The sequence below is a fragment of the Thalassophryne amazonica genome, chromosome 10 (assembly GCF_902500255.1).
Source record: "Thalassophryne amazonica chromosome 10, fThaAma1.1, whole genome shotgun sequence".
NCBI classification, from domain to species: domain Eukaryota; kingdom Metazoa; phylum Chordata; class Actinopteri; order Batrachoidiformes; family Batrachoididae; genus Thalassophryne; species Thalassophryne amazonica.
In genome coordinates, this window is record NC_047112.1 from 31642371 (window position 1) to 31669415 (window position 27045).

General features: G+C 40.5%; 1 protein-coding gene across 2 annotated transcripts in view; it reads left to right on the forward strand.

Moving 5' to 3' along the window:
• The window catches only part of faf1 (Fas (TNFRSF6) associated factor 1), a 205743-nt gene extending 184792 nt beyond the window's left edge, over positions 1–20951 (forward strand). For both annotated transcript variants that reach the window (XM_034179711.1, XM_034179712.1), the window contains exons 19-20: positions 8403–8618; positions 19436–20951. In XM_034179711.1, the coding sequence (XP_034035602.1) occupies positions 8403–8618; positions 19436–19519 (300 nt within the window). In that variant the 3' untranslated portion in view covers positions 19520–20951. The remainder of the gene's footprint in view (positions 1–8402; positions 8619–19435) is intronic.
• The last annotated feature ends 6094 nt before the right edge of the window (positions 20952–27045 follow it).

Below are 27045 nucleotides of genomic sequence, written 5' to 3' on the forward strand. Positions count from 1 at the left end.
TCTCCTCTGACCCAGAGGGGACAGTCCACTCTTTTCCAGTAGAGGACCAACAGCGTTATGATATTTTAGTGTATTCAATGGCCAGAAGAAACATTTTACTGTAGTGCTTTCTGTTGCCCCCTACACTTCCTTGATTTGAATTATCATTTTAAATACGGTGTCAGTTAAAATCTTTGTCATTCCGAGTGAAATGTTGAACCCATGGCTATCTGAAAATAGGCCCCAGGTTAGGAAAAAACTTCAGAATTCTCCTTAAAGTTAACTCAGAGTTATGTCTTGTCACACTGGGCCTGGTCATGGGTCATCCTGTGGAAGCATTGTTCTGGCCCGGTTATGGGAAATCCGACCAAGCTGTGTGTAAAAGATATTTAGTTTTGCCGAGTGGTGTGCTTGCTCAGGAGGACGTGCTGAATATGGCCAGGCCAGAGTTGCATTGAGGAACTCAACTGAAGTGCACCATTTTATTACTTTTCCTTTTATGGATTGGAACCAAACCTAGCCAGATGCAAAAGCTGCGTAATCTATGTCTGCTTTGGACATCCATACCAGTGGTGTCCAAAGTATTCCAGAAATGGCCGAGAGGGTGCAGGTTTTCTTTGCCTTAACAAATAGTGCCATGTTTTGTGTGTGTGTGTGTATGTGTGTGTGTGTGTGTGTGTGTGTGTGTGTGTGTGAAAGCATTTTAAGTCTTTCTTTTGTTCTTTTATCTTTCTTTCTTTCAGAGACTGCAGTCTATATATTGGTGCTTTCATGTCATTAGTTTCCACACATCATGCTTTTTAATGGCAATGGTACATTTCTGGTGATATTCTGGTTTCAGATCTTATGCTTAAATGTTGTTTTTTGACATTGTTACACGTTTTTCTGGTTTCCACATAGCCACTCATCCTGAAAGGATAATTGTGCAGCACACCTCTTTCTGTTGTCACAGCATAAAGTAAAATGGCACTTGGAGAGCACATACAGTGCATCCGGAAAGTATTCACAGTGTCTCACTTTTTCCACATTTTGTTATGTTACAGCCCTATTCCAAAATGGATGAAATTCATCCTCAAAATTCAACACACAACACCCCATAATGATAATAATAACAATAATGTGAATTTTTTTTTTTTGTTTTTGATTTTTGCAAATTTATGAAAAAAAAGAAATCACATAAGTATTTAATCTTTACCATGAAGCTCACAATTGAGCTCAGGTGCAGCCTGTTTCCACTGATTATCCTTGAGATGTTTCTACAGCTTAATTGGAGTCTGCCTGGGGTAAATTCAGTTGCTTGGACATGATTTGAAAATGCACACACACATATAAGGTCCCACAGTTGACAGTGCATTTCTGAACACAAACCAAGCATGAAATCAAAGGAATTGTCTGTAGAACTCTGAGACAGGACTGTCTCGAGGCACAAATCTGGGGAAGGGTACAGAAACATTTCTGCTGCTTTGAAGGTCCCAGTGAGCACAGTGGCCTTCATCATCCATAAAAGGGAAGAAGTACAGATCCACCAGAACTCTTCTGAGAGCTGACCATACGTCTCAGTTGAGTGATTGGCTGAGAGGGGCCTTAGTCAGGGAGATGAGCAAGAACTCAATGGTCACTCTGTCAGAGCTCCAGCATTCCTCTGTGGACAGAGGACAACCTTCCAGAAGATCAGCCATCTCTGGAGCAATCCACCAAACCAGGCCTGTATGGTAGAGTGACCAGACAGAAGCCACTCCTTAGTAAAAGGCATATGGCAGCCCACCTAGAGTTTGCTAAAAGGCACCCGAAGCACTCTCAGACCATGAGAAACAAAATTCTTTGGTCTGATAAGACAAAGATTGAACTCTTTGGCATGAATGCCAGGCATCATGTTTGGAGGAAACAAGGCACCATATTCATAGAAGGCCTGAGGCTGTAATTGCTGCCAAAGGTGCATCAACAAAGTATGTTAATAAATTTGCAAAATCCTTTGTCATTATGGGGTGTTGTGAGTAGAATTTTGAGGGAAAAAAATAAATTTACTCCATTTTGGATTAAGGCTGTAACAACAAAATGTGGCAAAAATGAAGCTCTGTGAATACTTTACAGATGCACTGTACCTCTGCCAATGGAGTAATATTAACTAAGGCCATTACTAACTTTACCAGCTAACAACTGAGGATGGTGAGACTTTTTTCCTATCAAGCCTGTGTGCACTTACAGTACACGGGGACTTTAAACTAGATTTGCTGCAAACAACAAATCACAACATAGTGGAAATCTTGGGACAGCTCGGATTCAGACAGAATGTGGTAGATCCCATTATGGACTGATGCTGTTTCCTGGCTCATGTCTGTGTCAAAATAAACCAAGAATTGTGTGTTTGGTGACAGTAAATTTTTGTGACATCTTAGAATTGGTTTTTTTTTCCCCTGAGCCCAGGGGGATATTGTTGTCACCTCTGTTGTTTCTTTGTCTTTCACACCACATTGTTGTGTGTTAAAGTCAACACTGACATTCTCCACATCACCCTCTGTGATAATTTTGAGTCATCTTGCTCTGACGTTTGTGGCCTAGGGCAAGGTGTCTTTACGGTCGGTGAACAGTATTTTTAACGAGTGTTAAATAGAATAGAGATAAATTGAGGTAAATAGAGGTAAAGGACCATCACTCCATAACATTTTTCTGAAATCCGTCATTACAGTTTGAGCTATCTTATACCAAATTGGGTGAACACATAACCTGCATTGTTTGTGACATGTGAAGAAGTATCTGTATAAGTAATCGTTATAGGTAAATTTAGAGTTTAATAAGGAACTTTAATATTGTAGAATGTAAGCAGCTTCATCAGCTACTGCTAATAATGGTTTGTTACACCCACTTGCAGAGGTAGCATATGCTGGGGTGTTGTTTTTGGGTGTGTCCATCTATCCATCTATATGTGAAAAAATAAAGAACTTTAGTCTGATTTGCAGACAACCTATTGGAATGATTGAGGGTCAGTCAAGGACAAAGCGATCTGATTTTGAGAGAAAAAGTTAAGTCGAGGTCACTGGCCAAGGTCAAATTTTCTTTGGCCCAATGATTTTATGTATCGGGGCTAATTGGAATGACTATGTCAAGGCACTTGTTAATGACACACCTATTGCTTAAGGTTACTGTTAAACACTAACTTGAAGTCATATTGCACCTTTTTGGGGGGGGGGACACATCACCTTTGAGCTTGGGTGACCTTGAATGGTCAAGCTCAAGGTCATAACTGGTTAACAGACTATTTGAAACTATCATTGTGGAATGGTTGTGTGTTCATGATAAATTGTTCAGTTTTGCACAGACTTGATGAAATGTCAGGATCATATATTATGGCATCACTGTATCACAAAATACCAGAAACATTGTATGTAACATAAATTGCAGACACAACAAATGCATAACTAACCACGTGAGAGGAACCGATTCTTGTGGGAGTGCTGTCTCTGTGATTTTGGGCAAAGAAGGAGGCGAAATATTAGTCGATAAATCATGGGGGCAGCAGTGTGTGTGTTCCATGTGCCTGTGTGGGTTGACATCACGATTTATCTCCCTCAAGGGTCTTAGCATACACTTGTGTGGCTGTCAGGTGCACCCCATCATCATCTCATCTGTTTGCTTTCTGTGGTTAGCTGAACAGCACTGGAGATGCAGATAAAAAAGATGGATAGATGCTTCTGATTTGTGTGTGTGTGTGTGTGTGTGTGTGTGTGTGTGTGGGTGTGTGTGTGTGTGTGGTGTGTGTGTGTGTGGTGTGTGTGTGTGTGTGTGTGTGTGTGTGTGTGTGTGTGGTGTGTGTGTGTGTGTGTGTGTGTGTGTGTGTGTGTGTGTGTGTGTGTGGGTGGCTGCTGAGGCCTTGACACTCAGCCAGACGTGCTCTGTGGTTTGTTTTAGGACGCTACCCCTCACTTGTGCGAGTGATTATGCTTGTGTTTGTGGTTAAATGTCTGTGTGCAGTTGTATGTCTTCTCCTCCATCGTATGCACACGCTTCTCTATTATTTATGTGTTAGTTTGTCCCCGGGGGCCCCTTTAACTCTTGTCAGCATCAGCTCTTATACCTGAGGGAGCTAATGGCAGCGTGGCACGCGCCTGCCCTGCCCACGCAACACCAGAAGCTGCTAATGAGCTACTGTTGTACACTCTTATGAAATATAATTGCATTATGGTGTGTAAATAAAGCCGAGGCGTGTTGTCACAGCATATGCTCCCCGGCTGGCCAAACAGGAAAAACAAGCTGGTGGGGGGGGCCTGGGGGGTGGCAGAACCAGAAAGAAGGAGGGTCAAGGGAATGGCTGAAGCACAGGAGAGATGATTAGCTTTGCTTTGCAGGTGACAGTTGATGGTCGTCTTTGCACATGCAAAACTGCTCTCGCTAATTTGGGAAATGGTCTGCAAAAGAGGTAATTGGGAAGTGGCTTTGAATTATCTATGGGTGAACTCTGCCTAAAATCTCCAAAACATGATCATGATGCGGTGCATCCAGAAAGTATTCACAGCGCTTCACTTTTTCCACATTTTATGTTACAGCACTTATTCCAAAATGGGTTAAATTCTTTTTTTCTCAAAATTCTACACACAATACCTTGGAATGACAGTGTGAAAAGGTTTTTTATTTTGTTTTTTGTTTTTTTAGATGTTTGCAAATTTATTTAAAAAAATGAAAAAATAAAGGCACTCTGCACCGTCACTCAATTTGTTGTGCCAATGCGTCCCGCTTTGTCCCGCTTGATGCCACATATATAAAATAAATTTGTAGCCATTTGCTCTCTGAATATGGCTGATGAAACCATTCTCTCATCGCTCCCAGAATCACAGAAAAATTATCTACAGCTGCAGGTTGTCTCATGTGCATCGTGCGGCGAAGAATGCAGTTGGAACCTTGTCTCAAAGGTAACATTTATAATATATATATTGTGATGGATTGGTAAAACTGCTGCATTTTCATTCCTTCTTATGAGTTGGATAATCTATCATTAAAATTATATTTGTTATAGATGTAACATCTCATCATAATCCAGATGCCCTGCACTCAATGACACGCATTGACATGCAAAGTTTTCAACTAGGTTTTGCAATGATCATGACTAGTTCATGCACGTGGCATGAAATTAATGCGTGCCAGAAATTTAGAACATTTCTGAATATTCTTTGCGCACTGGCATGCAGCTGCACACATTTTCCACACAGTTTATGGCACATTTACTCATTGGCACGCCAGATTGCATGCCGGTGCAGGGATCAAATTTGTGCAAGTGTCAAGGTGCCTTAAGAAATCACATCTACATAAGTGTTCACAGTCTTTTCCATGCAGCTCAAAATTGAGTTCAGGTGCATCATGTTTCCACTGATCATCCTTGAAATGTCCACCTGGGGTAAATTCAGTTGATTGGACGTGATTTGAAAAGGTACAACACCTGTCTTCATATGAGGTCCCACAGCTGACAGTGCATGTCAGAGCACAAACCAAGCATGAAGTCTAAGGAATTGTCTGTAGACCTTTTCAGAAAGGGTACAAAAATATTTTTGCTGCATTGAGAACAAAGCACAGTGACAACATTGAGCACAGTGGCCTCCATCATCCGTAAATGGAAGACATTCTGATCCACCAGGGCTCTTCCTAGAGCTGACCGTCTGTCTGAACTGAGTATTCGGACAGAAGGGCCTTAGTCAGGGACGTGACCAAGAACCCGATGGTCACTCTGTAAGTGCTCCAGCATTTCTGTGTGGAGAGAGGAGGACCTTCCAGAAGGACAACCATTTCACCAGTCAGGACTGTATGGTAGAGTGGACAGACAGAAGCCACTCCTTACGAAAAGACACATGGCAGCCCACCTGGAGTTTGCCAAAACGCTCCTGAAGGACTCTCAGACCACGAGAAACAAAATTCTCTGGTCTGATGAGACAAAGATTGAACTCTTTGGCGTGAATGCCAGGCATTGTGTTTGGCGGAAACCAGGTTCCATCCCTACAGTGAAGCATGGTGGTGACAGGATCATGCTATGGGAATGTTTTTCAGCAGCAGGAACTGGGAAACTAGTCTGGATTGAGGGAAAGATGAATGCAGCAATGTACAGAGACATCCTGGATGAAAACCTGCTCCAGAGTACTCTTGACCTCAGACTGGGGTGGTGGTTCATCTTTCAGCAGGACAGTGACCCTCAGCACACAGCCAAGATATCAAAGGTGTGGCATCAAAACAACTCTGTGAATGTCCTTGAGTGGCCCAGCCAGAGCCCAGACCTGAATCCGATTGAACATCTGCTGGAGAGATCTAAAAATGGTTGTGCACCAACACTCCCCATCCAACTTGATGGAGCTTAATAGGTGCTGCAAAGAGGAATGGACAAAACTGCCCAAAAATAGGTGCACCAAGGTTGTGGCATAATATTTAAGAAGATTTCTGCCGAGGGGGAAAAACAAAGTACTTAGCAAAGGGTGTGAATACTTATGTAGGCGTGGCTTCTTAGTGTTTTTTTTTTTAATAAATTTCCAAAAATAAAAAAACGAAAAAACCTTTTTCATTTTGTCATTATGGTGTTGTGAGTAGATTCTCTGGGGGAAAAAAATGAATTAGCTCCATTTTGAAATAAGGCTGTAACATAATATTTGGAAAAAGTGAAGCACTGTGAAATCTTTCCTGATGCACTGAAAAAAGTGTGGAAAAAGTGAAGCGCTGTGAATACTTTCTGGATGCACTGTAAATGTCGAGGACCTCAAAAAAAAAAAAACATGAAACACCAGAACTACACTTAGTGTAATGGATGAACTGTATTTTCATGATGTTTTTCCTATCTGATGGTAAAAATAGTTTACAGTGGTGCCTCCTATTCTCACACACACTAACGGGTGCTGCCATGTAAGGTCCTTAACTGCACATTGGAAGCAACTTGGGGATTAAACACTTTGCTCAAGGGCATGGTAGTGGTTTTCCTGTCTAATTGAGGAACTGAACTGAGGATCCTCTGGTTACAAGCTCATTTATACAACCTCCAGGCCACCACCTCCCCGCTTGGCTTGTTGCATGTTGATGTACTGCTTGGCAACCTTTTGCACCATATTATGCATTAGGGAACAGGGTGAGACACACAGCAGCTAATTTAATAACATTCTTAGGACAACACAAAGGCCTTTAATTAATGTGTGGCAGCAGCTCCTGTAATACTGGGAGAGGAATTTTGTAGCTTGTAATGTTTATTTGTGTGTCTGTGTATCCTGTAAATAGTGTTACTGCTCCATCCTGAGCTTTGACATCAAACCAGACATTAAATGACATTTGTCACTCAGCTGTTGGTTGGTTTGTTTGTTTATTGTGTGTGTGGCTCATGCTGATACGCTGCAAAATTGGAAGATTTTACAAGGTATATCTAATTTCTTGTCAAAATATGTAATTACACTTAATATGAGACAAACTCACTTAAAAATAAAATTTCAGTGTGATATAAAAGCTTGGTTTTAGATGATACATGTTAATCACTTCAAGTGAAAGTCTTGGAAATGAGCTTTTTTGACTCACTGTAAATTTTTGAAGCTGCTGTGTTGTTTATGAATTACTTATTAATTGTACTTATGGCAGCACGGTGGCTTAGTGGTGAACACTGCTGCCTCACAGCAAGAAGGTCATTGGATCAGTTCCCAGCTGTGGCCTTTCTGTGTAAAGTTTGTATGTTCTCCCCATGTTTGCATGGCTTCTCTCTGGCTGATCCGGCTTCCTCCCACATCCAAAGACATGCAGGTTAAGTGGATTGGAAACTTTAAATTGCCCATCGGTGTGGCTGCGGGTGTGAATGTTTGTTTGTCTGTATGGGGCCCTGCGACAGACTGGCGTCCTGCCTGGGGTGCACCTCGCCTCATGCCCTATGACTGCTGGGATAGGCTCCAGCAACCCATGACCCTTAATTGGAGTAAGCAGTTGAAGATGAGCGTGTGTGTGTGTGTGTGTGTGTGTGTGTGTGTGTGTGTGTGTGTGTGTGTGTGTGTGTGTGTGTGTGTGTGTGTGTGTGTGTGTGTGTGTGTGTGTGTGTGTGTGTGTGTGTGTGTGTGTGTGTGTGTGTGAATTTTACTTATGCTAGTAAAATAAAGCTCAAAATGAGTTTTGTTTTTTTTTTTCTTTTCAAGAAATATTGAGAGAATTGGTAGTTGGTCCATTGGTAGTTTTTATTTATTTATTTTTCTTTAATTTGTTACAAGCATCTTGCTACCATGTTAAAATAACATAAATCGACTAATGGAACAACTGAAAATTCACCAAAGATTTCTTTAAATAAAGGCTTCACATTTGCTGAGAAGATATTTTGACTAGTAACTAGACAAATTCACTTGGTAAGATTGTGTGTTTTTGCAGTGTATTCTCATAACTGGATGTGCTGCACTGACCCAAGTGTATTTAGTTTCTTCTACTCTTTCTTTTAGGCAATCCGTTTGTCACTGGAGCAGGCCCTGCCACCAGAGCCCGATGAGGAGTCAGGAGGACAAATCAGCAAATTACGAGTCCGCACACCAAGCGGCGAGTTTCTGGAAAGGCGTTTCCTGGGCAGCTGTAAACTCCAGGTCCTCTTCGACTTTGTGGCCTCCAAAGGATACCCCTCTGATGAGTTCAAGCTACTCACCACCTTTCCTCGTAGAAATGTAAGCAGCACACCTATTCACATGTACACAAACAATGTAAGGCTTAAGGCCTGGTGACATGTAGCATGACTTGATTCACACACTAGCACGACCTGTGTCATGATGATCCCACCCACTGTGATCCCAGCTGGACACCGTTCTTTGTTCCACTGCCTGCCATGTGCTCTGTGCTGGATATATAAAATAGTTATTTTGTGGCATATTAATCATTTTTTCTGCAAATTGGGCGCTGAAAATGGCTCTAATCCCTTCCTGAATCACAGACGAGCCTTCAGCTGCAGCCGTTTGCGCGCCTGCCTAAAGAGCTGCAGAAAGCATTTGGAACCATCTAAAAAGGTAATTATTTGTCATGTTTACATTGTCATGGCTTGGTAAAACAGTTGCGTGTTCTTTCCTTCTTGTGTGCAGCTGTTAAAGTGTGTTTATAACAGATTAAACATGTTGTTATAATCCTTCCGACATCACGACTTGCTCTGTTCACTTCTTCTTTACTCCACTTGACGAGCTGCACATCATGTTGGCAATTAGTTTGCGCCACGTAGGACGACATTTATGCGCAAGGGATTTTTTTGAAGATTTCAAAATTCTCTGTGACACGGCGCCCCTCTCGCATCCTGTCTGTGCCCGTTAAAGACGAGTTTACTCTCCAGCACAACACAGGTCTTGATAGTGCATGAATCAAGTCATGCTACGTGTCACTGGGCCTTTATAGGCCAACACGCCTAAGATGTTAAATTCACCAGTAGATTGGTTCAACATTCCAAGAAGGGAGCTTAATTACTGTTCCCCCCTGTTGCTTTAGTGTCATCGACAGTTATCACAAAAGCTCTCTGCCCTCTTACCACACACTTGTGAGAAATTTGTCCTCAGCACAGACAAGTTGCAGCAGGATTTGCGGTGTTCTCTGTTATATTTAACAACTCTGCAGGATAAATCCACAGCTGTAATTGGCTTTTTCTTCCCCATTTGGAGTCTAAGCTCCATATGAGCAGATTGCTGCTTACCTTAAATTCAGGCCGTATCTGTGCCTAGAGGCCAATAACGTCTAGTCGTTGAGTCAATCACTTTTGATTGAATAAGTTAGTTTTTCTTGCATTTTTCTTTTTTGTTTGGTGATATTTTCAGTGGATGTGCCATTGCACTGCTGGCACATTAGTGTGTTTGTTTACTAAAGCTTGTCACAGGTCCAGTTAAACCATCTGTTTATCCATTCACCTGCTCGCATGTGGTGTTCAATGCATATAAATTAGCATCAGCTGTAAATACAGTAGTGTGATTGTGTGAGGATACAGTTGTCAGCACTAACAGCTGTATTCTCTATGGCTATATTGGTGACACCCAGTAGCATCCAGCCAGCAAGATCCACTGATCAGAGGGCTTGGTCGCTGTGCCCTATGGCAGCAAGCTAATGAGCACTGCTTTAACTACCAGTTTAATTAGCCATGCTTCTGGGAACAAAAATGGGATTTCTATTAATCAAGACAAGAGTGAATGCAGAGGGGTGGGTGTGCGTGCGTGCAGGCTTGCCCAAGCATTGTGCCATCACCGTCTATAGAGACCACTGGGGAACAAACACCTCAAAGTAACACACACGCTAACGTGTATCTCACACACTTCATTTCGTCACAATCGCACACTTCAACACATGCACAAATATTTTCAAGCAAACACATGCCCCACTCACAACTTTGTCACTTAAAGGATTCACAGTTGTCTCTTTATAATCAAGAGTAAACATGTGTTTGAGACAGAGATAAAGATGTGTCTGCATCGCAGATGAAATTCCGGCAAAAACAGGATGGGAGGATTAGAGGGGGAGAGAAGGATGGCGACTGCAGAACGTGTCGAAAGAGAACAGAAAAGACAAAAGCTTTGACAAAGATGAGATTTAATCAGAGAAACGGTCGGAACAGAGAAGACAAGTAAAGATGATATTAAAAAAGAAGAGGATGGGAGATAATTCCAGAAAACAGAAAGGCGAGAGATTTGGGGGAAGAGAGGAGGAAAGCAGAGGAGTGGTAGTGCCAGTGTGAGGCTGTGAACACAGGCCCCTGTCTAATCCTGCAGCTCTGTGTTATAATTAAATGAGAGGGAGCATAGAAAGCCTCCATCCCGTCCAGACGCTCTCTATGTTGCTCTGCCAGGATCAGAGGATAGACCACTATTGCATTTGTAATACTCCACAACTGTTGATACCTTCTTTCCCTTTGCTAGTTTTCTGTGGCTTTCTGCAGTGTCACTCTTTCTCTTATTTCCTTCTTCTGTCAAGCAGCTTTCTTTCCATTCTACTTATCCAACTGTACCACAAATTGTACCCAGAGCATTCAGGATGCAGTCAGATATGTGCTCAGTCCTGACCAGGAGAGAGGATTGTGTTCTGAATTATTAACGCTGCTAAAACAGGTTTATCCGCATTTGTAAATTATCCTTTTGACACTTTCAGTTAAACCAAACAAGCCACGTCAGCTTGTCTGTGTTTCTGCCACCTTCTTGTAGATTTGCCAATAAGTGTCTATTAGTCTGCAGTTTTTGGACCGAGTCTTTTCCTCAACATTTGGTATCAGTGGCTTATCTCTTCAGCACTACAGCAGGCCTTACACTGGCATCATTTGTACTAGGCTTAGCCGTGCTCAGAGAACTAACCCTTTCTCCGTTCCTATCGCTGTTATAGAGTTTGAGAGAGGGGGAGAGAGTTTTAGTGTTTCAGTTTTTAGCTCTTCATTCAGGAATTTCCTTCGTTTGCCTTTGTTTTGTTTTTTTCTTCCTCTTGTCAAATGCAAACTGCTTGTTCAGTATTTGAGGTTCTTCTTTCTTCAGCTAGTGGTGAACACATTTAGAGTGCTAGCATCAATCTCATTCTAGTCGGCAATGGACTCTTCCAGTCCGACTGCTCATCAACGCCCAAACTCTGTCAAAGCAGAGTATTACTTTTCTCACTGTGATACTTCATTCTGTCTCACCTCCTCTTAATCCATCCTCCAGCTCTGTCAGGCAGCTGCACCAAAATGAATTCTTAGACAAAACCTTAGATGGTGAAAAAATAAACAGTGCCACAGAGGAAGTTGTGCACAGAACCAAGATCGATTTTACATCTGTGTTTTGGTTTCCTTCCCCTGCTGTATTACTGTTTTATCACGGGAAGAACTATGACAGTTTATTTTTGTTGTAGTTTTGTTAATAGTTGCCTCCACCGGGCTGTTCGTCTAATAATCTCCCCACACGGAGACAGCGTTCACATTGTATATGCCCTTGCTTCTGCTCAATACTCTTTATTTATTTATTGATTTTATCTTTTTAACATGACTGTTCATGTTTGAAAGAGGTTTGTATCTTTAAAAGCAGCAAGAAGGCCATATAAAGTACACGCACAATCACTGAAAAAAAATTATAGTCTTTTTGAAAAAGCTCTGTTCCAGGCCTCTTTATTTAATGTGAACAAATCAACCACTTAATCAACCACTTCATGCTGTTGTCAGTGCTGGGCTGCATCTGCGAACATGGATATAAACTATAAAGTGGGTACGCGTGTGTGTGTGTGTGTGTGTGTGTGTGTGTGTGTGTGTGTGTGTGTGTGTGTGTGTGTGTGTGTGTGTGTGTGTGTGTGTGTGTGTGTGTGTGTGTGTGTGTGTGTGTGTGTGTGTGTGTGTGTGTGTGTGTTGTTGAGCCTCCATAATAGAAGCACCAGTACCTGCCTGATCACTTAATGCAAAAATCTGCAGGTTTTTCCTTCTCTCTTCTCCTCCCTTTTCCCTCCTGTGTCATCCTCTTCTTGTTTCTGTTCCTCAGTTTCTCCTGCTCCTTCCCTTGTAATTCAGCTTTTCCTTTCACCATCTACTCTTTGTAACCACCCCCCCTTCCCGAACCCAGTCTGTGCAGTGCCGTTTTCTCTTTGAAGTGCCCTATTCTGGTCTGTTCTTTTCTGTTCACGCCCCGGCATTACGTGCTGTCAACGCTCCTGGCAGCAGATAATGATCTCCCACTGCTTTTGTAATTGGCCAAATAAACACTTGACAACACTAGTTTAAAACAGACACGTTATTTGGTTTTAATTAACATAGCAGGGCCTGTAATGGCTTCATTAAAAATGCGTTATTTCAGCTGCACGTTTGATTGTGTTAGAAACGGACATCTTGAGGCCCCGTGTTTATTTTCCTTTACGTCTCTTTCCTTACTTAGCGTTGCTTAGTGTCGACTCCTCTGTTACCACTGTGTTTTATTCATTTGAATCAAATGACTTGCAGCTCTGAGAGTTATTTTACACTTCACATGATGGTTTTAACCGTGTTTAAATATGAAGTTTGAAATGGCATTTACATGCTGTTGATTTTAGCTGATTATTTATTTTCATAGAAAATTTCATAAGGGGGGAAAAAGACAAAATATCAAAGATTGCCGAGCAGTGCCATCTGTCATTTCATTTAGTTCCAGTATTTAAATTAGACTTTTTCATTATGGGCTCCCATTGATTGTATTATGCACTGAGAGCACAGAGTACAATTCCATTAATTTAGTGTTTTGTTTTTTTTTAATCAAAAGCAATTATGGAAAGCAGTTTGTGTTTTGATAATATTTAAAAAAAACTTTTTTTTGTAAATTAATCTATGTTCATATTTAATTAATAGGTGTAATCTAAATTGGTTAGATAAAACTGTGTATATTGACTCAAGGTTAAAGACAAACTGCAAACCAGAGAGTTAGACAGTGTCTGTCTTATGTATGTATGTCTGTGTATATGCATGTACAACCCCTGGCAAAAATTATGGAATCACCGGCCTTGGAGGATGTTCATTCAGTTGTTTAATTTTGTAGAAAATAAGCAGATCACAGACATGACACAAAACTAAAGTCATTTCAAATGGCAACTTTCTGGCTTTAAGAAACACTATAAGAAATCAAGAAAAAAAGATTGTGGCAATCAGTAACGGTTACTTTTTTAGACCAAGCAGAGGAAAAAAATATGGAATCACTCAATTCTGAGGAAAAAATTATGGAATCACCCTGTAAATTTTCATCCCCCAAATTAACACCTGCATCATATCAGATCTGCTTGTTAGTCTGCATCTAAAAAGGAGTGAACACACCTTGGAGAGCTGTTGCACCAAGTGGACTGACATGAATCATGGCTCCAACACGAGAGATGTCAATGGAAACAAAGGAGAGGATTATCAAACTCTTAAAAGAGAGTAAATCATCACGCAATGTTGCAAAAGATGTTGGTTGTTCACAGTCAGCTGTGTCTAAACTCTGGACCAAATACAAACAACATGGGAAGGTTGTTAAAGGCAAACATACTGGTAGACCAAGGAAGACATCAAAGCGTCAAGACAGAAAACTTAAAGCAATATGTCTCAAAAATCGAAAAATGTACAACAAAACAAATGAGGAACGAATGGGAGCAGACTGGAGTCATCGTCTGTGACTGAACTGTAAGAAACCGCCTAAAGGAAATGGGATTTACATACAGAAAAGCTAAACGAAAGGCATCATTAACACCTAAACAGAAAAAACAAGGTTACAATGGGCTAAGGAAAAGCAATTGTGGACTGTGGATGACTGGATGAAAGTCATATTCAGTGATGAATCTCGAATCTGCATTGGGAAAGGTGATGATGCTGGAACTTTTGTTTGGTGCCTTTCCAATGAGATTTATAAAGATGACTGCCACATTGATGATATGGGGCTGCATGTCAGGTAAAGGCACTGGGGAGATGGCTGTTATTACATCATCAATAAATGCACAAGTTTATGTTGATATTTTGGACAATTGAAAGGATGTTTGGGGATGATGAAATCATTTTTCAAGATGATAATGCATCTTGCCATAGGTCAAAAACTGCAAAAACATTCCTTGCAAAAAGACACATAGGGTCAATGTCATGGCATAGAGTCAGTGTCAATGAGCAGATCTGATTTGATGCAGGTGTTAATTTGGGGGATGAAAATTTACAGGGTGATTCCATAATTTTTTCCTCAGATTTGAGTGATTCCATATTTTTTTCCTCTGCTTGGTCTAAAAAAGTAACCGTTACTGACTGCCACAATCTTTTTTTCTTGATTTCTTATAGTGTTTCTTAAAGCCAGAAAGTTGCCATTTGAAATGACTTTAGTTTTGTGTCATGTCTGTGATCTGCTTTTTTTCTACAAAATTAAACAACTGAATGAACATCCTCTGAGGCCGGTGATTCCATAATTTTTGCCAGGGGTTGTATGTATGTATGCATTGTTGTGTAGGCAGTGGAGGAGAGAATGTGGCTTAGGCAGAGCAGCGGAAAAACAACAGCTTTGTTTGTTGACAGATGCCTTCATGCTTATGGTCTGTTAATTGGATAACAATGTAAACAATCACCGATGGCGCCCGTCTCCTGTGTCAGTGTGGCATCTTGTTTCCCTACTTTATATTTCCGAGTCAGATGCTGCTTTTCCCCGTCGTCTCTCCTGAGTGTGCATTTGTGCGCTACAATTGACATCCATCCTCAGTCAGCAGCACATGCATTGACACACAGTCTTACATGTAACACACGCATACACCTGCTCCACCCAAAGCCTAATTTACTCCTACCTAATGCTGTGGTGTCACAGCAGCCTGTCAGGCTCATTAGCATGGCAGCCGTTTCTGAACTGCTGCTCCTGAGGTGGGAAAATAATCTAAGCAGCCCAGTTGGCTGTTTTCACCACCATTGTGATGAAATATGTTTGCGGCAAACACATACACGCATGCGTGCCATTTTTACCTCTCTTCATGGTGCCCTCCTCCCTGCTGTGCTGTGAGGCAGGTGACTGGATGAGGGCCGTAAGGTTGACGTGGCAGCCCCTCCCTGCCTATACCAGCCTCCCTGCTGAGAAGTCAAGTGTCTAAATGCCACATTTAAAGTGAGGACAAGAAAATGAAAGGTGTGGAATCAGACTGCCAGTGTGCACACGGTGTGGTGTTTCCAAACACCATGGGAGGTGGATAGGTTGTCTGATGCTGTTATGTCCTCCTCACCTTCCTCTAATTTACTTGCCACATTTCTTTTATTTTCTCACTTCTCTCTCTGAATCCTTGAACAACAATCAAATTCTACAGGTAATTGTAGTTACCACATAAATGATCATAAAGTAGGTTGTTTTACTTCTTGGTTATTTCCACATGTTAATCTCAAAGAACAAAGAATAAGAATGTCTTCAGTCTCATCCTTGTCTGGGACTACAGTGAACTGGTTTGATGTTTGAAGGTTGGTCATTGAAGCTTTTGAGGTTTGGTTTCACTTATTTATTTATTTATTTATGTATTTATTTTAATTTGAAAAAGTAGAAGGAACTCTGAGAGTACAAACCTGCACCAAGTCCAACATTTACTTCTCACAATATATGCACATCAACATCCAAATCCATCATACATCAATATATTTTTATTCAAGCCAAAGCTAACATCAGTTTTATGGAAGGTTTGACAGCTGTAGTTCTTACTACACTATGGAGTCTTCAGGTCATAAAAGAGGATTGTCGACATTTATCTAAGCTCTATCATGAAGCTGCTGTTGGTGAAGAAACAGGAAAGTTTCCCTGTGCCCATTTTCTCCAATTGCATCGATGCAGAAGTTTGCAACTAACTTCAGATTTGTCATTGACTAGTCTGTTTTGTTTACCGTCGCACTGTTTTAGAACTGAACCTACTTTAAGCAATCTTGCTACACAGTACCATACCATTTCTACTTATGACTGATTTAAATGGACTCAAAGACATAGTCAATTACTTAGAAATGGGCTTGGATGTTAAAACAATCATGATAAACTACTGCAATAAAATTTAGGTTGATGATGATGATAAGCTTTGGACATTTGTACTTGATGTGGACAGATTTAACCACTTATTACACTGCAGAAATAAATGTGAGAATATCTGATGTTTTTAACTTGCACATCAAATTGCACGAGCATTTCCTTTCTCAGTGTTTTTGAGCTACCAGTGGTGAAGAAAGTACTTAGGTCAGAGCAGAATATATAAATAAGAGAGGGAGAGAGTGAGTAAAGCCCGAGGGGCATGAAAAGTGACTGTGAAAGTGAACTCGCTTCATTCTCTCAAGATGTGGAAATTATTGACAAAATAAATATATAACTGAGAGTTATAGTTGTACTGATACAACAGATCAATAAAATAAAGACACAGGCTCCATTATGTGGAAAAAATTGTTAAAACATTTCCAAAAATAAAACCCTCATCAAGCAACATGCATTTTTGCAAGGACAAAGGAGCAGACCTTCCATCCTGACCTTTCACAGACATGTGTTGCTGCAATAATAATGGTAGTAACAACAACAACAATAGTAGTGTAATGCTCTCTATCCATATACAATGTAATTTCCACAATAAAATGCAAAAATTCAACAAATGAACCCTGTAGTTTCTTTAGATTTAAGTCATAATCAGGGTATTCCTGAAACTGGGGTGTATTATTAAAGTTGTTGATATTGATCTGTGTGTTTGTGTGTGTGTGTGGGGGAGGGCCTTTTTTGTAGTATTCCACAGCCCTACATGGAAATGTTCTAGTATCCACTCTCTGACTTGTTTAAAAAAAATGAAAAGTTAAGCATACTTGTACAAACCTTTATTGCACATATTTTTAATATCCAATCCAATCCAACTTTATTTATAGAGCACTTTAAAAGAGCAACAAAGTTGACAAAGTACTTTCCAAATAAGACATTGATCAAATCCAACACAGATTGAAAAAATTGCAAAAAAAAAAAAAAAAATGTGACCAACATGACTAACACTGAGCAGAACATGAACAATTTTGAAATGCCTTACAGAAAAGATGTTTTTAAGTGAGACTTAAAAACCTCTAGTGAAGGTTGTTGTAACGTATTTCAATTTTTTGATTGTTCATGAGAAGAAATTCTCTAGTTGTTAACATAGACACTCCAGTTCTTGATGAGAGATAGTGTTGAATGATTTGTTATTTAAATGAGATTGCATAGGGACATGCTCACATCAGTTATATACTGTATAACAAGCAGGATTTGAGCTTTTGTTTGACAATTCTGTTACAATACTGATAATGTGGCTGAACATGTGGTCTGATTTATTACGGAGTTCATATTTCCTCACCTAGTACAACAATGGGACAATCGCTATGCTCGCTGAAAGGTCAACTTTTACTTTGCTCAGCTTACCCTTTGACTTTTTACAGCAGGTACATGGAGCTAGTTAATTATCACACCACCAGTTCAGAATAAGAGCCCTAATCAGAGGGGGAGACTGAGCAGTCATCAGTTAAGCCCTGGACACGTCTCTGTGTCACACACATCACTGCTGTGCATCCCATTCTGCCCAGGTGTTAGATTGGCTCGATGTAACACAACCCCTGCAGTGATTAGCTCACATAAGCCAAGAGGCCCACAGGGGTGGTTGGTGTCAGAGAGAGTCACTTTGTTCTAGGTCTAAAAAAAAAAAAAAAAAAAAAAAAAGGTTAGACCCCTTCATGTCAACACAGCTAACTTCATCAACTGCAAAGTGGGTGGCACTGCAGTATTCCTCTGCTTTTAAACAAAAATTATTAGAACACAGCAAAGTAGCATCTGATCCTGTTTCACTTTATTCACAGGAGACATTGGTCATTATTAGCCATCAAAAACACACTAATGATCTGCTTTAGTTCTCTTTTACACTCACATGTTTTACATGCTTTATTGTATGTGTTAGGATTCAAAGACTGGAAGATATGCAGTCATGCTGGTTAAAGGTATACATTATAATACTGGTGAGGAGTTGGCGTGTATGGGTTTTGATTATCCTTTGTCAGGATCAAGATCCAGGCTTTCAATGACATTTTGGACTTGGGCAACAGATTCGACTAAAGTGTCAAACTTGTAGAGACAGTCACTTATTGCAGCAGTGATGTTCATGTCTCTGGGTCCTCTGCCTTTGAGATTGCAAAATACCAAGGAAGAGCTTATGGAGTCATGATGTCTGTGGACAGAGATGTTTGGTGCTGCTGATACCTTTGAAGGTCCAAGTCTTTACGGTCCTGCTGATTCCCGCCTTACTGGATTAATATGAGACTTGGACACTAACCAGTGACTTAAGATGATGATGGTATGTTTTAGACACTGTTTGTAAAGGATGAGCAACTGGCCTGATTGGATAAATACTGACCTCAGGGTCTATAGGGTCTAGAGAGAGTTGCCACGCAGGACTTAGCATGGTTCTGTACTGTGGCGGATGCACCAATACATGCGCCCTGACCACAGCGTGGTAACCAGGTCCTTTTCCACTGCATCAGTGATTTATTTTAGTGACATCTGCTTCACAAATTTTGTACTGCCTGTTCCCCCACAGTTGCATTGTTCTGTCACTCATTTGGCTTATTCTGGGTGCTTTTTAAAGAAAACGAATCTAATGGTCCTCTAAGGATGCACTTCGAATAACTGCTGAGGTCTTTTTACAAGATGGGGATACAGTTATGCGTACCACTCTCTTGCAGACACAGTCAGCGAACTGGACACCCTGGACTAGATTGCAGAGTGTATATGATTAAACACCCACAAAGTAATTTGAGTACATTTGAAATGGCCATGTAAGTGGTTCTGATATTATGTGCTTCACCTGGACACTTAGAAACATGCTTTTCTTAAGCATTGACATTTTCAAAGTGCTCACAAACAAACAAGTGTTTCCAAAAACTATGACTGGTTCTGTATATATAAAGATTTGTCTTGCTGGATAAAAACAGTAGTGTAATGAGAATACTTGACACAAACTGCAAATTGAAGGGACTGAGGCATTTGGTCATCTAATATTCTCCCTCTTCTTCCTCCATCTGCTCTCTTCTTAGATCACCCAATTAGATCCAAGGTCGACTCTGCTCGAGGCCAAACTGTTTCCACAGGAGACGCTTTTCCTGGAGGCTAAAGAATAAGAAGTGGCTCTTTGACAGCTGAGAGGGCCGGCGGACTGACTGACTAACTGGTTGGACACACTAGTCACCGAGCAAGGCCAAATCAGTCTGGGCCTACAGTATATGAACATGCAAACAAAAAGACCACGCCCCCTCACACATACATAAACACACTGGCATGCGGTGACACACAAGTTCAAGTAAGCTTCTGTGCTATATGCGTGGTCGTGGTACGTGAATGCCTATATGCGCTGCACAGAGGAGCAATGATGGTATCACAAGCACACAGCCAAACACTCATCCCTCCTGTCTCCCCCAATATACTTTGTCAAGCCTTCTCGCCCACTTCACGTACCCAACTGCTGTGTCATGGTTTTCTGTCACCACGTAAACACAACAGAGTGCAATGATCATGTTGAGACTGAGTATTCAGATTTTTGTTACAGGACTTGAACTCCTGTTTCCACATTCAACACACAAAGGCTGCTTTTTTTTAAAGACCTTGAGTTCTGTGTTTGAAATGCTCAAAAATAAAATAAATGAGAGATGCTGCTCGCAGAAGACTGAGATGTCCCATCTCCACCACCATTTAACTTCTCCAAACTTTATTTTCAATTTCCTGCATTCTCTTGCCCCATCTTCCACCTCACACCCGACCACCCAGCCCGTGATGCTGGTTAGGTTTGGACGAGCCTCCCCAACATCTGCTGTTCCCCTCATTCTCTCCTCCACCTGGTTTTAACATTGCCTGATCCATCAGATAACGGCAATGGGTTTGTCAGTTTTATTTCATTTCCTTTTGACTTTTTAAGTTTGATGCTGTATTAGTTTTAGTTTGATATGCATTCTATAAAATATATGATTACGAACATCTATTTGTCTTACACAGCAATTTGTTGAAACTTTCTCTCTCTCTCTCTCTCGCTCACACACACACATACGCACACACACACACACACACACAATATTATTTAAAAGAAACAATTTTGATCTCATATTTTCTTAAGAAAAGACTTGTTTGAACACGCCTGGGGGAATTTTAGTAGATTGATTTGATATTACTATGAGGTATTGTTAGAAATCTCTTGAGGGTTTTTGAAGCTAGTATAACATAGATTTTATGATTTTGGTTTGTGTGTAGTGTATCTTTTTTTTTTTTTTTTTTTAAGAAACCTAAATTTAAATGTTTGTTTTTTTTATTTGAACATGTGCCTTTTCTTTGGAGACTTGAAATTTTTCCTACATTTGTGATAAACCAAAAACTAAAGCCACAGAAATAACACTAAAAAGGACCCCCACATCTAACAAGCTAACATTGCCATGACATTGCTATGAGGTTGCAACTGTGTTGTAAAATGTTGCAGAACATTGTGACAGCATAATGTTGTATGGTGCCAAACACATGACAATTTTATAATATGTTAAATTACATTAAAGTAATGATTTAATGTGACATGTCAAGTGCTCATTTAAAAGTAATTTCTTTTGACTTTTCCTTTTTTGATGATGTTGCTACTGCTGCTAATGGTTTCCACAGCAGAGCCACATGTTGATTTGGCTCAAGTTTTATGTTTGACGTCCTTCCTGATGCAACTCCACATTACATGGAGAATGGGTAGAGATAGTTTAGGATTGTGATTAGTCCTTGAAGTCATTAGGCCCACACACTGTCTTAATACGCACTACATGATAACATGTGTCAGATCAACATGCTGTTGACCTTGGGCAAAAAAGAAAAAAGCTGTCCAAAAAAATTACTTTTAAACAACCCTTAAATGTCACATTGCAATGTTACTTGAATGTAACAACCTACTATCGCAACGTTGTGTTTGGGGCTACACATTTCGATGCTGTCACAACGTTCTTCTACAACATAGATGCAACCTTGTAGCATTGTTGTGAAAACATTGTGTGTTTGTTGGGTCGGAGTGTTTGGCCCTGCCAAATTTTACTGTAGACTTTTCAGAAATTTTTAACCAATCGGTGTTATGTAGGTTGGTAAACAACAACACCAATGTTGTCTGTCTTTAATTTGCCCCAGTTGTTCAGGGTCACCACAGTGGATCCAGTGCAGATCCGTTTTGGGATTTGGCACAAGTTTCATGCAGGATGCCCTTCCTGATGCAACTCCAGTTCTACATGGAGAAACACACACAGTTCCTGGTCTTCCCAAGCAGTCTTTCAGCCAATCAGGATCTACTCTGCTTCACTGCTGAGATCTGATGGGATCATGTCCACACAAAACAGAATAATTAATGCAAACATCAACAGCAAAAATGATGTATATTTCAAATGTTCCTTTTTTTGTTTTTTTTTTTTGTTTTTTACAAATTCCATATTGGCCTTGTTTAAATGAATGGATTATGTTGTATGCCAGAATTAAGAATTTTGACTAGTCCTGTTGATTATTCAGTAAAATTCAAGTAAAATGACATCCTTTATGGAGTTGGTTTGAATATACTTTTGTAATATTGGCTGCTACAAATCATCATGATACCTTGTTCAGAAAATCTTTGCATTGATTAATTTACAGTCCTGGAGACAGGACACCATTATTGGGGTGTCATATTTTTCAGTGAGCAATACCATTTACATCTGAAACTCTACCCAGCACCTTTTTGTCACAGATCATATCCCAACAATAATTTACAGCCTATGCTAGCAAACAAACTACAAACTCCAGCACAGACATACAGTTGCAGATGTCAGTGACACAACTTAGCTAAATGTTCCTTACTGCACATATTCCAGTTCATCAAACAGTTGATGTTAAGTCAATGATAATGTCTACTATATGTGCATATAATGTTATTTTTAAAATTAAAGTTACAAAGTTAGTTTCAGTTTTTATTCATTGTTAGATTTTTAGTGCATCACCAGTTTATACACAAAGATGCAAACCTTTTTAAACAGCATGCAAGACAACAAAAGATTCATAAACTGATTGAATTATTTTTAAAAGCTTCTGTATGATTAAGTACTATAATTCAGGATTAAATGGGGAAAGGTTTTAGGCCTTGCCTGTAGAACCAGTAACCTTTTTGCATTTAAGAGTATGAGGGGAAAAAAACCCCAAAAGTATTAAGTCAAGGCATCAAGATCAAAGTTCTGTATTAACACATCAGGTTCCTCCTTAGGAACAGTTTTAAAAGATTCATGATACCAACAAGAAACTACAAATATATAGAAAGACATGAACCATACACACATTACATCAATGAAGGAGGCCGGATCACCAGAACCTCAGGATCACAACTAAGGCCGGGTTCACACGGCAGGATAATTAGGCCGATATCGGACCCGATCTTCCCCTTCCAACAATCTTAAGGGCGCCCCGACAATCGTGATGACGCTAAAGATAATCTTATCAGATATTCCTGCCGTGTGTGGTGTGTTAAGAGCACTCTGATCTGCTCGGAAGGGCATCAGGAGCGCTCCGATCGCAAATCGGGGATATTCAACATGTTGGATTTTTTTGGCCCGACATCGCTATGTGTGTGGTGTCCTCCAACCACAAACGAGCACGCAGCCTGCTGAATGTGATGTGCAGCTAATCAGAAAGCGAGGTGACGGACGTACGGAGCGTAAAATAAAATCAAAACAGCTGTTCTGACTTACCAGAAAGTCCGGTGGTCGCGCCGTCTCCACACCTTTAAAGAACCCCTTTTCTTTTTGTATCGTTTTTTACCTCTGTTTTAAATAGTCAATCAATCAGTCAATCAATTTTATTTATATAGCGCAAAATCACAACAAACAGTTGCCCCAAGGCAGTTTATATTGTAAGGCAAGCCATACATTAATTACGTAAAAACCCCAACGGTCAAAACGACCCCCTGTGAGCAAGCACTTGGCGACAGTGGGAAGGAAAAACTCCTTTTTAACAGGAAGAAACCTCCAGCAGAACCAGGCTCAGGGAGGGCCAGTCTTCTGCTGGGACTGGTTGGGGCTGAGGGAGAGAACCAGGAAAAAGACATGCTGTGGAGGGAAGCAGAGATCAATCACTAATGATTAAATGCAGAGTGGTGCATACAGAGCAAAAAGAGAAAGAAACACTCAGTGCATCATGGGAACCCCCCAGCAGTCTGTCTATAGCAGCATAACTAAGGGATGGTTCAGGGTCACCTGATCCAGCCCTAACTATAAGCTTTAGCAAAAAGGAAAGTTTTAAGCCTAATCTTAAAAGTAGAGAGGGTGTCTGTCTCCCTGATCTGAATTGGGAGCTGGTTCCACAGGAGATGAGCCTGAAAGCTGAAGGCTCTGCCTCCCATTCTACTCTTACAAACCCTAGGAACTACAAGTAAGCCTGCAGTCTGAGAGCGAAGCGCTCTATTGGGGTGATATGGTACTATGAGGTCCCTAAGATAAGATGGGACCTGATTATTCAAAACCTTATAAGTAAGAAGAAGAATTTTAAATTCTATTCTAGAATTAACAGGAAGCCAGTGAAGAGAGGCCAATATGGGTGAGATATGCTCTCTCCTTCTAGTCCCCGTTAGTACTCTAGCTGCAGCATTTTGAATTAACTGAAGGCTTTTCAGGGAACTTTTAGGACAACCTGATAATAATGAATTACAATAGTCCAGCCTAGAGGAAATAAATGCATGAATTAGTTTTTCAGCATCACTCTGAGACAAGACCTTTCTAATTTTAGAGATATTGCGTAAATGCAAAAAAGCAGTCCTCTCTACGGGGATGGGGTAATGAGGGGATGGCAGGGGGAGAGAAGCGGCAGAGAGGTGTGTAAGACTACAACTCTGCTTCCTGGTCCCAACCCTGGATAGTCACGGTTTGGAGGATTTAAGAAAACTGGCCAGATTTCTAGAAATGAGCTGCTCCATCCAAAGTGGGATGGATGCCGTCTCTCCTAACAAGACCAGGTTTTCCCCAGAAGCTTTGCCAATTATCTATGAAGCCCACCTCATTTCAAAGTACCTCCGTTTGTTTACTCTGAAGTCACGTTTAATCTCGAGAGATTTTGCGAGATTTCCTGTCTGAGCTGTAAATGTTCGTGTGTGAAATCTGTTCGTGTGTGGTGGTGTTGTCGTTACCGTGTGGCTGAACACCACACACTGTACAACCAAACCTGTTAGATCCATGATTTTTTATCTTCACATGTGTGGTCTCTCAGGTTTTGGAAACCTAAAGATAATTTTAAAATCCTGTAGTGTGAACCAGGCTTAAGCAACTGATGTAGTTGGAGGCAGCAGATAGAAATGTGTCATCCCTCAGCTTTAAGAGAGTAACTCTAGCATCATGACCTAAAAGGATGCCAAACAAGGAGAAAACTCTTAATCCAAAATCTATATAATCTTCATCAGTTCCTTAGTTGTAATCCTGAGGTTCGGTTGAACCTTTGGGACAGAGGTTTGCATATTTGGGCTTCCTTCTTCACTGATGTAAAACCTGTATGTCTTCTTATAGTATTGTGTAATATTTGAACACTTGGTTGTGGTCCCATGAATCTTTTTGATGTGGTTTTGAATTAGGAACATGACATGTGGAAATGCAAAACTTTGCCCTGGATGCTTTGCCTTAAATATTTTGAACTTCTATGTTGACCCACACTGTGAATTTTGACTGAATGGTTGACATTTGAAATAGTGCCACATTAAATACACTGTAAAATTAGATTGGGGGGGGATCATGGGTCATATTCTGCCTGGGGAGTGTTTTGTGGGTGGAGCACCGGTGCTGCAGGCTCCTCCCTGAAATAACACTGTCATCTTACTTTCTGAACTGTGTGTTGCTGACAGTTGAGGAATGTCGTCTGTTCTCATTGCTGTCACATTAGCGTGGATGTGAAGCTGGTCGTGCCCTGATTTTCCTGTTTTAAAGATGCATCAACATTATCACACCTTTGTCACCACTATCAAACCATTTGCATACTTCTAGCAAGTGTTTTAATATTTCCACTCACACACCACCTGGTAATATCAACCATGCCTCAGCTAATTTCCTGCCTTCTGCAAGAAGAGATCACACAGGCTTAGCCCTCCATCTGTAGCGGTGCTCCTCTGTTAGCAAAAGGCAAAGTTTGTGAACCTCAGCCGACCGAGTGCCACAAACACATAGCCCGGAAAAACTGCACTTCTGTTATCTGTGCAGTAAATGAGCAAGAAACACGATGTGGATCTGAGTAACGTTAATTTAAATGTTGGTTTTGATTAACAGTAGCAAGGGCAGATGATGTTTTAGATGGCAGACAAGATTATTAATTTAATGTGTAATCTGTCAGTCAGTTGAACATCAGTGTGTGTGCAAGTGATAGATATATATATCTATACACAGACACACACACACACACACACACCCAAAACAGGAAAGCTATTCTTGTGGACAACTGTAAAACTTTATTACGCAGGTGTCAAGCTGGAGTGATTTTAGAAGTAAACATGCTGTATTCTTTACTTGACTGACAAACTGAACTCCTGTCACTTTGGGAAATAATTTCAGAGCTAATTTAGCCTCAGAGTCACTAATCTATATGAACTGGGTTAATCTGCACTGAATGAGTGGAGGACTGAAACGAAGAGTGTAAAAGCTGTTTTGAGTCAGTCTAGTTTCAAGAGTGTAATCCTTGTGGGTGAAATAGACAATCATCTCAAAATCTCTCTCTGAGTGTTGAATCCTGAGTCAGAATTTCTGCATACTAGTGTGTTTTCCTCATTTCCACTTCGTTTCTCACACAAGGAATGAGTCAACATAATGTGCTCAGCCAGGCGTACGTCTTAAGGTTTAACCAGACAAGCCAGATTACTGAAGGCACTTCAACTGAAACTGTGAAGCTAAACAAAGAGGCAAAAATATCACTTGATACATACATCATAGGTATATGACTGTTACATTTTAGAGTGATGTGGTGGACATATTAATGTATTATGTAATATTTTCTGTGTTCAAATCGAAACAAATCATCCAAGTGTAACCTTTGTTAATTCAAAGTTCTTGAGTTCCTTCAAACAACATTTTAACAGTCAACAAGTCTTTCAGTATGACTTGTCATATATTTTGTTGGTGGCATTTTTTATTGTTTGACAGGTAATCAAACCCAGTTGTTACAGAATACACATTTATTTTATACTTTTTCAACATGTTTTTGACACAGATTTTTTTTTTTTTTACATACATTTCTGAAGTCAGTAATTTTAGCTGAACATTCTGAGGTACTTTATTTTTTTTACTCACAAGCAAAATATCATATAAAAAAAAAAGGCAAGCACAAATCCTACAACTTCCCAGTCCAGTGGTATCTGTTCCAACACATGAATACTGAAAATGTTATTTCTGGAATTTTGTTTGGCTCAAAACTCTGACTGGTTACATGCAGCTCTAGGCGAGGGTGAGGTCACTGCAAAGCACCAAGGTCATGGAGTGAGAAGCTGTGCATGTTTCTGTCAGACAGGTGCACAGATGCTCCTCTGTCAGCGTGCACTTTCCTCAGGGAACAGCGTGCATACTAGAGCTCCTCTCAAGTGTGAGATTACAGTTTCTATCACACTGCTTTTTGACTTTAATGTGCACAGGCATGTTCCTTTGTATTTCTGCAG